The sequence below is a fragment of the Salvelinus sp. IW2-2015 genome, unplaced genomic scaffold, assembly GCF_002910315.2.
Source record: "Salvelinus sp. IW2-2015 unplaced genomic scaffold, ASM291031v2 Un_scaffold659, whole genome shotgun sequence".
NCBI classification, from domain to species: Eukaryota; Metazoa; Chordata; class Actinopteri; order Salmoniformes; family Salmonidae; genus Salvelinus; species Salvelinus sp. IW2-2015.
Window position 1 is genome coordinate 276419 of NW_019942591.1, and position 13923 is coordinate 290341.

Consider the following 13923-nt stretch of genomic DNA (forward strand, 5'->3'; position numbering starts at 1 on the left):
TAGTATGGTTACATAACACCCAAGGTTACTTAAGGCAAAAAAACGAAAGTAGTGTGGTTGTCCCGGCCGTTTAACGTGAACGTCGAGCAACCCAAAGGTTGCTGTGGACAAGTCCAGGTAGTTCCTCCATGTTCCAGTCCGTTTTGTTCAGTTCGGCACCTAATGGACAAAACCCTGTGTGTTGCCTGCATCTACTCAGTGGTTTGTGTCACGTTCCCTGTGAAATCTTCCTTATCAGAGGACTCACTCCTAATATCACAAGTGTACATTTTGTAAATCAGGCTTTTCAGTGTATGGGCCTACAGGATAACCTACTCAACCAGCCATCTTGGACAGTCTGTGTTACAGGGTTGAGGGGTATGTTCACTGGAAAGGGGAGTCAGGATGTTTCATCAATAACTATTTAACATTTTATTAGAGATTCAAGGCGGGTTAATCTTCTGTTAAAAAATATAGTTGTTCAGTATCCTGGTAAAATATTTGAAGACGATCATAAATTGACAAATTTTTGTAAATGATCAGCAGTTTGTATGATTTCAAAACATTAGAACAATCATCGAAATTAAAAAAAAATACACAACTGAAAATAAAACAACCTTTGCAACACATACCTTTAGCAAACAAGTGATATTCTAGTAATAGTTAAGTCCTAACAGTTCAAGTGTGGTCACAGTGACACTATACGCCCATTTCTGTCACTGTGACAAAGGCACCAAACCAACCAACAGCTTTCTCTGCCCAATTATTAGTTAAGAGATTTACAGAACTGGTTTAAGTGTGAAACTCCCACTCACACAGATGGCAAACTGTTCAAATTATCTTCAGACTTTTCCCCCTCTTCTTCACGGAATTCAAAGACCTTATTTTCACTTTGACACCTCATATATTCCCCCCCCCCAGCATGTTTTGTTTCTTTTCTGATACAATAATGTAGCTAAGCCGGTTAACTAGGGCCCTAAAATAGAGTGGAGTCCAAAACAGAACAAGTCCGACTTGTATTTTTACAGGACTGCAAGGCATTAGAGGGGAACATGAGTTCTCACAAGTGTAATGTTCAATGACCTGACATACCAGACATTCAGCACTGCATCGACATGCACACAGCAGGCTGATGGCTGAAGGTTGTGATATGCAAAGCAGCATGCTTTAATTACATACAGAGAATCAGAACTCCAATTATAGCCAATTTCAATATTGCATCCACCACAATGTTGAACATAACGAATCACAATTCATTTACTGCCACTTCTCCATCTACAGTATGTCTGCAGTAAAGGCTTATCTCAGAAGGCTGCGATACATTTACCAATACAGTTACAATTTAGGTCAACCATCATTAAGGGCAGTTGGATTCCCTCTAGCTAAAAAGGCCACTAAAGGCTTGGCACAGAAGAGTATCTGAAACTCTTTATGAACCCGTGAGCGACCGATAAGTCATCACAACCACCCATCTTGAGCTCCATTAAGTAGGTGGTCTCCCGTTGTTAGTAGAGCCGTGGTGGTGTCACCCCCTAGTGGCTGGAGGACTACAGCACTCCTACAGTCAGCTTCAAATGGATCACAGTGCAGTGAGGGTCAACGAGGACAAAAGAAACACGCTGTGGGTTCATTGTGTTCCAACAGTTCAATTTTTGTTTATGATGTGGTCCATGTGTAGCGGTTTCCCTGGTTACCAGAGTGAAGACAGTGGAAAAACAACAAGAAAAAAGCATAACAGCCAGTCAATGGCGAACATAAATGTGCAGTAGAATAAGGCTCAGAGTTAGCGGTCTTCACCAAGTCTCATCAAGCGTAGTCCTAGTCTGACCTCCATTACACTTTCAATACTGTTAGACTTCTTGGCTGGAGGGAGATGCAGCCAGCACTGGCATCAGTGAGAGAAACAGTAGAAAATGTACATAAAAACGAGTGTAACTATGTTTAAAAACAAAATGGAGTTCCTGGGAGAGGAGGAACATCTCCTCTGACAGCCCCAGACCTCCTCACGTCTAAAAGACAGGTGAAAGTAGATGCACCAGTCTCCCATCCTCTATGCTGTTGACCTTCCTCTAGTCTAAGTACGTTTGATATCCACCATGATCTCAGGTGCACTTCCAACTGTAGGTGTTCCCAACAAATCTGCAGTGACACCACCAAACCTGCGGTGGCGCTGTGGGTTGCAAGCATCTAGCTTCCCTACAGGAAGTAAGTGAGAGGGCATCTAGCGAGTGGACCGTAGGTCACGGATACGCTGGCGTAGATGGGCCATAAACTCAAACATGGTGGCAGCCAGACTCTGGTGGATAAGGTAGCGGGGCAGTCGACCCTGAGACAAAACAAGATCAGACATGAAAGGTATACTGCTTCTCCAGCCCACTGACAATACCTCACAGCAACAAGCACACACAAACCATCCTCAACAGTCTGTTCTTACCTTGAGGTCTGTGTTGAGCACCCAGATAAAGGTACAAACCGAGGGGTTACTGCTGGACTTCAGGACCACAAACCCTCCTGGACCATTCTCACCTCTAGGGAAGAGAAGAGAGAGAGAGGGACGGATGGTAGGGAGGAGAAGAGAGAGTTAGAGGAGAGGGATGGTAGTATCACATGTCGGCTAATTAACTAGCATGAATGGTCTGGTTGACGCGATCTGCTTTCAGTATTGTTCCCAGTGAAACGAGGCTGTCTAGAGGCGAGGCCAGACCTGACATAGCGACTGTGCGGCGGCTTGGCGTCATGGTCGGTTGCCATGCCAGCGGAGACGTAGCAGTCTCGTTTGCGTTCCACCCGCCTCACATTCACAAAGTCCCTGAGGGATACAAGGACATGAATTACTGTTACATTCAAAACATGGACAAAACGAGGGTTGGAACCCTATATAATGTACTACTTTTGACCAGAGTCCTATGCGGGCCCCGGTCCAAATTAGTGCACTACATAGGGAACCGGATGACTCCATATTCGAGGTAGTCCATGTTGTGTTGTGTTACCTGGCAGACACTACCCCCCCTGCTGCTCCGGAAGCGATATCGTACGACACCAGGGTGTTGTCATCCACCCTCTGGAGGATCTAAAGGAACAAATGGAGAGCAATGTCAGCCTTTGGCATCGTATGGGCCACAACAACTTATCTGAATCATAACAAAACAGTTTTCGCAGTAGGTTCACTGTACTCGGTTAAGCCTGTTTGTCTGATGACTGGTCATGAGAAAAAGAGGAGAGAGGATAGTGCAGGTTACCTGGCAGCCAGAAACGGTTCTGTTCCACTGGGCCATCTTCTCTGGCTGTAAGATCACCTCCTGGTACACCAGCTCTGCAGGACACTGCATGAAGGCCTGGGACATACAGCACACAAACACATAGCTATAAATACAAAGCCTATCAAACAGTCTAGGAAGACATTGAATATACGATATACAGTGCTTTCAGAAGGTACTCAAACCCCTTGACTTTTCCCACGTTGTTACAGCCTTATTCTAAAATTGATTAAATAGTTTTTTCCCCTCATCAATGTAGACACAATACCCCACAATGACAAAGCAATTTATTTATTTTTACTGAAATATCACATTTACATAAGTACTCAGACCCTTTACTCAGTACTTTGTTGAAGCACCTTTGGCAGCGATTACAGCGTTGAGTCTTCTTGGGTATGACGCTACAAGCTTGGCACAACTGTATTTGGGGAGTTTCTCCCATTCTTCTCTGGAGATCCTGTCAGGTTGGATGGGGAGCGTTGCTGCACAGCAATTTTCATGTCTCTCCAGAGTTGTTGGATCAGGTTCCAGTCCGAGCTCCGGCTGGGCCAATCAAGGACATTCAGAGCCTTGTCCTGAATCTACTCCTGTGTTGTCTTGGCTGTGTGCTTAGGGTAGATGTCGTGTTGGAAGGTGAACCTTCGCCCCAGTCTGAGGTCCTCGACACAATTCTGTCTTGGAGCTCTACGGTCAATTCCTTCGACCTCGTGGCTTGGGTTTTGCGCTGACATGCACTGTCATCTGTGGGATGTTATATAGACAGGTGTGTGCCCTTCCAAATCATGTCCAATCAATTGAATTTACCACAGGTGGACTCCAATCAAGTTGTAGAAACATCTGAAGGATGATCAATGGGAACAGGATGCACCGGAGCTCAACTTCATGTCTCATATTTCAGTTTTTTTAAATTTCTTATAAATTTGCAAAAATGTCTAACAACCTGTTTTCGCTTTGTCATTATGTTGTATTGTGTGTAAATTGCTGAGGCAAAATATGTATTTAATCCATTTTAGAATAAGGCTGTAACGTAACAAAATGTGGAAAAAGTCAAGGGGTCTGAATACTTTCCGAAGGCATATAGCCCAATATACTAAATACTTACACCAGACAAGCCACACGTTATGAAAGCAAAGGCCATACACAAAAACGAACAGTGATGACCCTGTACCTTGAGAATGAAGGTCTTTCCATGGAAGGGGATCTCCAGTGTGTACACAGAATCTCCCATGTCCTGACAAAAGGAGAAACAACGACATATTAGCAACATCCAGTAAATCTGTCACTATTAAACCATCTTGTGTCCAACCCACAAACTAACAGTGTACAACAACAGGTAGCTAACTAAAAGCAATTGGCACACAGGTGTCACTCATCCCATGGAGGGCCAAGTGTCTGCGGGTTTTTTGCTCCTCCCTTGTACTTGATTGACCAATGATGGTCACTGATTAGTTAGGAACTCCCCTCACCCGGTTGTCCAGGTCTTAACTGGATACAAATTGAAAGGAATTAACAGAAACCTGCAGACACTAGGCCCTTCAGGGCGGTAGGTAGCCTAGTGGTTAGAGCGTTGGGCCAGTAACCGAGCTGACATGGTAAAAATGTGTCGTTCTGCCCCTGAACAAGGCAGTGTTCCCCGGTAGGCCGTCATTGTAAATAAGAATTTGTTCTTAACTGACTTGCCTAGTTAAATAAAGGTTCAAATAAATGTAAAAAAAATCCTGGAATGAGTTTGACGCCCCTGAACTTGAGCCCCTCACATTGTTCTTCTCAAACTTCCAGTTCTCCTCCTGGGCCAGGATCTGTTCCACCACGGCCATGGCCTCTTTACCCTGCCTCACCAGCGCCTTCTCCTGGGGGGAGACTGCCTTGCGACCCAGCCCCTCCTCATCCAGGTCCTCCTCAGACCCTGGTCATCATACCACACACACACACACAGGTAGCATGGAGATTACAGTTAGGTAAGAGACAGCGTAAAGGTGAAACAAAGAGAAAGAGAGATATGGCAGACAAGGAAGATTGAGAAAGACATTGAGAATTACAAGTGAGAGAGAAAGGGAGATGTAGTGTGGTACCTGCGAGGGATTCAGGTGGAGAGTAGAACTGTCCTTCAGACACAGCGCGAGGGTAGATCATGGGAGCTCGCTCCGACGCTGCGTTCACTGCTGCTAGGTAGGCTGAGGGAGACACAGACCGTAAAGGGAGAAGTAAAAGACCACACATCTTCCTCTCCTCTTTGTCCATTCCATTATTGCAAATGTATCCATCTCATCATTCCATCCTACTTGTCTGTCCAATACAACCCACTTCTCCCTTCTGAGGGGATTTCCTGAGGGCCCAGACCTTATTTTGCAAAATGTGCTCTGGCAAAATGACAGAACAAACATGGTCAATGGAAACTCCCGGACCATTCAAATGTATCCATCTCTCTGTGACTCACCTCTCTCATCACCAGCCTCTATGGAGAGCACCTTGAAGTCCAGGAACCACGTCTCCAGCCACGCCACCACAAAGGATGTGATGGGCAACACGTAGCCAAAGGCATTCTGGGATAGCAGCTGTGTGAGGAATGACACGTCAGTCTGAGACAAGTGGTATATATAGGCCACATCCCAAATGGCACCCTATTCCCTATTTAGCACACTACATGTGACCAGGGTCCATAAGGGTCTGGTCAAAAGTAATGCACTAGAGAGGAACGGGTGGCATTTGGTACTCTAACATACACATGTGTAGACAGCCATACTGCATTTGAATAAACACTACTACTTCTGCCATTTCCGAGACGTGACGCTGGGCAGGTATCTTGACAAAAGCAACAGTTTTGAATAAATAGCGAAGAGATTGTAGGGGTGTGTGGCTTCCGGCTGTCGACACGGCGCGTAGACACAGAGGGCAGAAAAAAGGCTTAACTCGGATCGTAATAGACTTGAATGTATAATCCCCACCATGCTGCCTACACAGTAAAGGTCAACTGCAGACAAACTGACAATATACTCATGTTCTTATTGAATAGAGAAGTGAAAATGTGAAGTGGCTCGGAACACAGACAAGTGTGGAGCTCAGTCAAAAACTGTTTCTGGTAAGAGGCGAGAGGGAGGCACTCACATTGGAGAGAATGACTTTGGCTACAAGGAAGGAGCTGGTCACTAGAGTGGTGATCTATGAGAATGAAACACTGTTAAAAACAACAGCTGGTATTGGGTGAGAGCAGTCAGCACACGCCACATATGACCATCAGTCCATCTAGGTACCAGTCTGTCGGGTCTGTCTCAAGGAGCGCTCTTACCGCAATGACCCACCAGTGCCTCAGACGCAGAGCAGCATAGCCCAACTGGAGACACAGGAAACGAAACCAGGCAAGGAGCTGTGGTGGAGAAAAAAAGACAAACAAGATAAGAGTAAAACTACCAAGTTAGTTCCGTATGTGGTCATGAGAGCTGGCCATGTTGACTTAGCTTTCAATAAAGGCAAGCGTCGGCATGCGAGTAACCTTGACAGTTACGTTCAGTCAAACGTACGACTTTCTGACCGATTATTAAAGCTTGATCGTTTACACTCACAAAGATGTCAAAGAAGGAGGACCGGAAGCTGTACTTGATAACCTCCAGCTCAAGGCTCTGCCAAATGGAGTTCTGAATCTGCAGTGGGACAAGGCAAGAGTAGAACCATTCAGTAAACATGCAGCCAGAGGCCATCTCTTCCTATAACATACATACATCATCATTAGTGAACGCTGTCATAATGAGAGAACATAACTGACACACACAGAGAAAATAACCGAAAGTAAACTGTTAACAGCTCTGCTGGGAATCTAGCAATCTTGTTCACATTTTTAAGGAAGTGGTAAAGTGATAAGAGCAATACACTGGGTGTACAAAACATCGACAACAACTGCTCTTTCCATGATCGACTGACCAGATGAATGCTACGATCCCTTATTGACGTCACTTCAGATCAGTGTAGATGAACGGGAGGAGACAGGTTAAAGAAGGATTTTTAAGCATTGAGACATGGATTGTGTATGTATGCCATTCAGAGGGTGAATTGACAAGGCAAAATATTTAAGTGCCTTTGAACAGGGGCTGGGCGATGTGGCCAAAATATCATATCATATGGTATTTTTCACATTTTTGACAGTATTTTATGTTTTTGAAAAGTTAAAGTTCTAAATTTGCTTTATGGTAGTACGTGACCCTAAGGTGGCAACACATATATTCTAAATTATTTCAAATGAGTCTTTATCCATTCGGATTGTTTTATATTGTTCAATTCAACTTCAACCTAAACTAATTTCCTGCACTCATTTGAGAGTTTCCACACTGCCACGATATGGGCAAAAATACTAGGCCGTATTTTTAACCAAATGTTGCAATAGCGATTTATACCAAAACACGGGCGAACTTTTGGAATCATGGAAATTGAATGTTTATTATAATTATGTAATTAGAATATAAATAATAGTGGGCACTTTGAATACAGTGTTGTTTGACATGACAACGAATGAAAATGCCATGGACGAGTTATTGTGACAGTGTAGGAACCAAAGTGATATTCAGTGTTTCCTAGGGGACCCTATAATCTTTGGCTACATTAAATCTTTATTCATATAGCCAACATATTCATGCTTCGCCTACTCCTCTTTGATTTAGAAGATACTGTTGCACAAACAACATGCTGATTTAAGCCTCCACCAGTACTGGTATCAGGCTCTATTAGCTGGCTACGTTTGCTCCGACTCAGTACTTTTATTAGCTAGTTAGCCAGCTAACAAGTTATTAGCATTAGTGGCTAACACGATTTAGCTTAACCTGCTCAGAAAATACAAACTAGCTGTTTGCCGATGTAAGAAACACAAACTGATATTGTAATTATAGAACGCTTGTGGATTTATATTAAGATCAAAGTGGAAACATCGTTGTCCTCAACATTGTTGCATGTGCTGTATTGACCATGCAGACTGAACGAAAGTGTCTCGTTGTCAAGCAACAACAAATGCGTTCCTTGATTGACAGGGGGTGGAACTAGGGCTGTGTTGAAAGCGGCATGGCGAGAGAGAGCAGAGAAAGGTGACTCGGGTAGCAGAGTAAACTATAAAAATGGACGTTACACACGGCGTATCACATTTAACAAACCAAACATTCAAATTGCTTTATAGAAGGTAAAGTAAAAACCCAAACGTCCGTGCATAAATACCGGTATATAGTAAAATACGGTATACTGCCCAGCCCTACTTTGAACAGGGTATGGTAGTAGGTGCCAGGCGTACCGGTTTGTGTCAAGAACTACAACACTGCTGGGATTTTCACAATCAACAGTTGCCCGTGTGTATCAAGAATGGTCCACCACCCAAAGGACATCCAGCCAACTTGACAGTCAACACAGGAAAGGGAAGGCCAGCATCCCTGCAGAACGCTTGACACCTTGTAGAGGAAGGGGTTCTTAATGTGTGGTATACTCAGTGTATACCCTGTGGTACACACACAATTGGCATAATGTAGAACAGTGAAAATAAGTATGGAGAGTGACACAGAGAAAAATTGTCAAAAACAAGGGGCAGAGACCAACAGGTGAGACACATAAAAGAAAGCAACAATACATGGGTCCCCGAGCGATCTAAGATACTGCATCTCAGTGCTAGAGGACTCACTACAGACCCTGGTTTCATTCCAGGCTGTATCACAGCGGTCTAAGACACTGCATCTCAGTGCTAGAGGCGTCACTACAGACCCTGGTTCCATTCCAGGCTGTATCACATCGGTCTAAGACACTGGCAATCTCAGTGCTAGAGGCGTCACTACAGACCCTGGTTCATTCCAGGCTGTATCACAGCGGTCTAAGACACTGCATCTCAGTGCTAGAGGCGTCACTACAGACCCTGGTTCCATTCCAGGCTTGTATCACACGGTCTAAGACACTGCATCTCAGTGCTAGAGCGTCACTACAGACCCTGGTTCCATTCCAGGCTGTATCACAGCTGGTCTAAGACACTGCATCTCAGTGCTAGAGGCGTCACTACAGACCCTGGTTCCATTCCAGGCTGTATCACAGCGGTCTAAGACACTGCATCTCAGTGCTAGAGGCGTCACTACAGACCCTGGTTCCATTCCAGGCTGTATCACAGCGGTCTAAGACACTGCATCTCAGTGCTAGAGGGTCACTACAGACCCTGGTTCCATTCCAGGCTGTATCACAGCGGTCTAAGACACTGCATCTCAGTGCTAGAGGCGTCACTACAGACCCTGGTTCCATTCCAGGCTGTATCACAGCGGTCTAAGACACTGCATCTCAGTGCTAGAGGACTCACTACAGACCCTGGTTCCATTCCAGGCTGTATCACAGCGGTCTAAGACACTGCATCTCAGTGCTAGAGGCGTCACTACAGACCCTGGTTCCATTCCAGGCTGTATCACAGCGGTCTAAGACACTGCATCTCAGTGCTAGAGGACTCACTACAGACCCTGGTTCCATTCCAGGCTGTTATCACAGCGGTCTAAGGACACTGCATCTCAGTGCTAGAGGCGTCACTACAGACCCTGGTTCCATTCCAGGCTATAATACAACCGGCCATGATTGGGAGTCCCATAGGGCGGCGCACAATTGGCCCAGCGTCGTCCAGTTTAGGGTTTGGCTGGGGTAGGCCGTCATTGTAAATAAGAATTTGTTCTTAACTGATTTGCCTAGATAAATAAAGGTTTAATAAAATAAATAAAATGAGAGAGTAGAAATAGATTGACAATGATTGAACTCACATTGAGCTCGATGATCCACAGCAGGGAGATGAAGAGGAGGTCAAAGGTGACAAAGAGGCAAAAGGTGCGACGGACGTCCGAGATGACCTTCTTCTCCCCAGGGGGCACCACCAGGTAGTGGGAGGAGGGGAGGGATACAGTGGTGGAGTAGGACGCATTCAGAGAGGCGATGGCAGGAAGGCTCCCCCCAAACTCCCCATAGTCCACTCCGCCCGGCATTCCTACTGAGAGGGGCCGATCCACCTGGGACAGAGAGAGGGGGGGTAATGGTGAGGTGTGGCCAGTGAAAGTGCAAGGATAAGGGGGAACTCATGTTGGGCTGGTCTGCCAGAAGCGGTGGAGTTTGCTATAATTTAAAAGCTTACAAACAGTGTTGAACTATTTGACTATTTCTTGGAAAAAAAAGTTAAATAAAATTTTATTTTTAAACCTTTAACGTAAATTCTAAAAACACGAATGACGATTTTTTTCATATTCTCATACACTACATGGTCAAGAGTATGTGGACAACTGCTCGTCGAACATCTCATTCCAAAATGATGGGCATTAATATAGAGGTGGTCCCCCCCTTTGCTGCTACAACAGAATATCTGGGAAGGCTTTCCACCAGATGTTGAATCATTGCTGATGGGACTTTCACCATTCAGCCACAGGAGCATTAGAGAGGCCTAATCACTTGACCTGGCTCGCAGTCGGCATTCCAATTCATCACAAAGGTGTTCGATAGGGTTGAGGTCAGGGCTCTGTGCAGGCCAGTCAAGTTCTTCCACACCGATCGCCACAAACCATTTCTGTATGGACCTCGCTTTGTGTGCGGGGGCATAACAGGAAAGGGCCTTCCCCAGACTGTTGCAAGCACAGAATCGTCTACAATATCATTGTATGCAGTAGCGTTAAGATTTCCCTTCACTGGAACTAAGGGCCCTAGCCCGAACTATGAAAAACAGCCTCAGACCATTATTCCTCCTCCATCAAACTTTACAGTTGGCACTATGCATTGGGGCAGGTAGTGTTCTCCAGGCATCCGCCAAACCCAGATTCGTCCGTCAGACTGCCAGATGGTGAAGCGTGATTCATCACTCAAGAGAACGCGTTTTCACTTCTCCAGAGGCCAATGGCGAGCATTAAACCACTCCACTTGTGCATGGTGATCTTAGGCTTGTGTGTTGCAACCAAGGAAAGACAATTTTACACGCTTCAGCACTCGGCGGTCCCGTTCTGTAAGCTTGTGGCCTACCACTTTGCGGCTGAGCCGTTGTTGCTCCTAGACGTTTACACTTCACAATAACAGCACTTATAGTTGACTGGGGCAGCTCTAGCAGGGCAGAAATTTTACAAACTGACTTGTTGGAAAGGTGGCATCCTATGACGGTGTCATGTTGAAAGTCACCGAGCTCTTCAATAAGGCCATTCTATTGTCAATGTTTGTCTATTGAGATTGTGTGGCTTTGTGCTCAATTTTATACACCTGTCAGCAACGGGTATGGCTGAAATAGCTGAACACACTAATTTTAAAGGGTGTCCGGTGGACTTCAATCAAGTTGTAGAAACATCTCAAGGATGATCAATGGAAACAGGATGCACATGAGCTCAATTTCGAGTCTCATAGCAAAGGGTCTGAATACTTATGTAAATAAGGTATTTCTATTTTAATACATTTACAAAAATTTCTACAAATCTTTTCGCTTTGTCATTATGGGGTATTGTGTGTAGATTGATGAGGGAAAAAATGTATTTAATCAATTTTAGAGCAAGGCTGTAACGTAACAAAATGTGGAAATAGTTAAGGGGTCTGAATACTTTCCGAATGCAGAATACTGTATTCTAGTCAAGGCCATCTAATTCAACTATTGCTGTACATATACTATTGTATCCTATGTATTCTTCAGATATATTACATGTTCTATCCATATACTGTCTATACATCACACACACGCACAATATTTATACTCCGGACTCAGACATGGCTTGTTCTAATTTTTATCTATATTTCTTAATTCCATTCTTTTACTTTTAGATTTGCTTGTTGTGTGTATTGTTAGACATTACAGCACTGTTGGAGCTAGGAACACAAGCATTTCGCTACACCCGCAATAACATCTGCTAATTATTTGTATTTTTTATTTCACCTTTATTTAACCAGGTAGGCCAGTTGAGAACAAGTTCTCATTTACAACTGCGACCTGGCCAAGATAAAGCAAAGCAGTGCGACAAAAACATAAACACAGAGTTACACATAAACAAACGTACAGTCAATAACACAATAGAAAAATCTATGTACAGTGTGTGCAAATGTAGAAGATTAGGGAGGTAAGGCAATAAATAGGCCATAGAGGCGGAATAATTACAATTTAGCATTAACACTGGAGTGATAGATGTGCAGATGATGATGTGCAAGTAGAGATACTGGGGTGCAAAAGAGCAAGAAGATAAATAACAATATGGGGATGAGGTATTTCATCCCCTATACACAATTATGTGTATAGGCGACCAATAACATTTGATTTGATCATCATCATCAATAATGATGTTCTATTCTAGACAATAGATCATACAAAATGATTGCCTGATGATCTTCTGAATTTCCCAATACCCTGTTTGTAAGCTTTTAAATGATATCAATCTCAACCGTTTATCTTTTCCAGTGAGGAAGATATGGATGGTATGCAAAAATGGGTCAAATTTGAGCACCTTTATCTCTTGGATGTTTTGGCATTCCGGTCCAAAAAGGCACTTTCTGACCACTTCTACCATGGGCAAATATGTGTAGATTTCGTTAAAATTAAAAGGGGTCCTGTCAAAAAGTGATTGAATTAAAATGTAAATACCTCACAAGGAAAACTTAACATAACAGTGTTTTCAGTAAAAAGGCATACATGCACGGAAAAGGTAAAAATAGATGTTGTCAATCAACAAGACTTGATCTTCACTGTGATGGCCGGCCGGCCCCACCCTCTAATAAAGTAAACAGAAGATACTTTGAACATTGGACTGTTAGAGATAACAATAAATGCTGTTGATTTATCTGATTCTGAGAAGGCCTATTTACAGTATTGATTAGCTTAGAATGCATCAATTAGCATTGGGGTTGAAGACTGAACACATTAGGCTAAATTACCCTCCTACAGACAAACAACTTAACCCTGAGATCTGGCCTGTGTACTGCCAGCCACATTACATAAGTGACCAATTTGACCAACCAGTCGACACAAATCACTGCATTAGAAATCGTACTAAAACTGTACAATAACTAGGTAACTTATATAGCTAACTAGCTACAGTAGATAGCTAGCTAACCAGCTAGCTAGCTGACAGCTAAACTGAAACTGGCAAGCTACAACTGGCTTAGCAATACATGCAGGTTCCGTTTACGTACACACATGTACAATTAGTATATAATACTGGGGGTAATATTTAATTGATTTAGGCTTGCATTACAAGTGGAGAAAACAACAGTGCTAGCGCTGGCTTTAGCATTACCATTAGCTAGCTAACAACATAGCCACAGTATACACCCCATTCTCATGAATATATTACAATTAAACATAAATAAATAGGACACAAATGTCACATCTGAACAATGACCACACGAAATTGGTTTGAATGTTATAAGGAAAACTGTAGTCCTGAGCCTTTAACTCACCTAATTTAGTACATCATCATCGACGAAACGTATCTTCCGGGAATACCTTTTACATGAAATGGGTCACTATCTCACTTCCGGTTTAGATTTGGGGTAATCTGGTTTTAATGTCTATGGTTGTACGATGTTAGCTATTTGTTTTTAACTTCTTGAGAATACAGGGGGTGCTATTTTCTGACAACAGTAGCATTAGGCTACTTAAACTACAAATGCAATATTAAAGGACCTACCATTATATTTGTCTGTTGATGCAATAATTTATCAGTCCAAAGAAATTAATTAGCATACTTTCTAG

General features: G+C 43.6%; 1 protein-coding gene across 2 annotated transcripts; it reads right to left on the reverse strand.

The window, feature by feature from the left end:
• Positions 1–396: 396 nt before the first annotated feature.
• Positions 397–13735, reverse strand: LOC112068720 (stAR-related lipid transfer protein 3). Of its 2 annotated transcripts, XM_024135913.2 has the most exons (15): positions 13629–13705; positions 12677–12779; positions 9986–10228; positions 6797–6874; positions 6523–6600; positions 6342–6395; positions 5674–5791; positions 5309–5410; positions 4994–5142; positions 4405–4467; positions 3219–3314; positions 2970–3049; positions 2684–2788; positions 2414–2507; positions 397–2305 (listed from the first exon to the last, which is right to left on the reverse strand). In XM_024135913.2, exons 2-15 carry the CDS (start codon positions 12737–12739, stop codon positions 2201–2203), a joined length of 1428 nt encoding a protein of 475 aa, XP_023991681.1. In that variant the 5' UTR covers positions 12740–12779; positions 13629–13705; the 3' UTR covers positions 397–2200. The 2 variants fall into 2 exon arrangements, with proteins under 2 accessions (XP_023991681.1, XP_023991682.1); XM_024135914.2 differs by lacking the exon at positions 12677–12779 and having other exon boundaries at positions 13629–13735.
• Between the last annotated feature and the right edge of the window lie 188 nt (positions 13736–13923).

Excerpts from the sequence above, each read along its gene's own strand:
- LOC112068720 (XM_024135913.2), bottom strand. The coding sequence starts at position 12,739 with ATGGTAGAAGTGGTCAGAAAGTGCCTTTTTGGACCGGAATGCCAAAAC. Across the intron at positions 4,468-4,993 it reads GGAAGTTTGAGAAGAACAAT|GACATGGGAGATTCTGTGTA; the intron begins GTGAGGGGCTCA and ends TCCTTTTGTCAG. Across the intron at positions 2,789-2,969 it reads GGGGGGGTAGTGTCTGCCAG|GGACTTTGTGAATGTGAGGC; the intron begins GTAACACAACAC and ends TGTATCCCTCAG.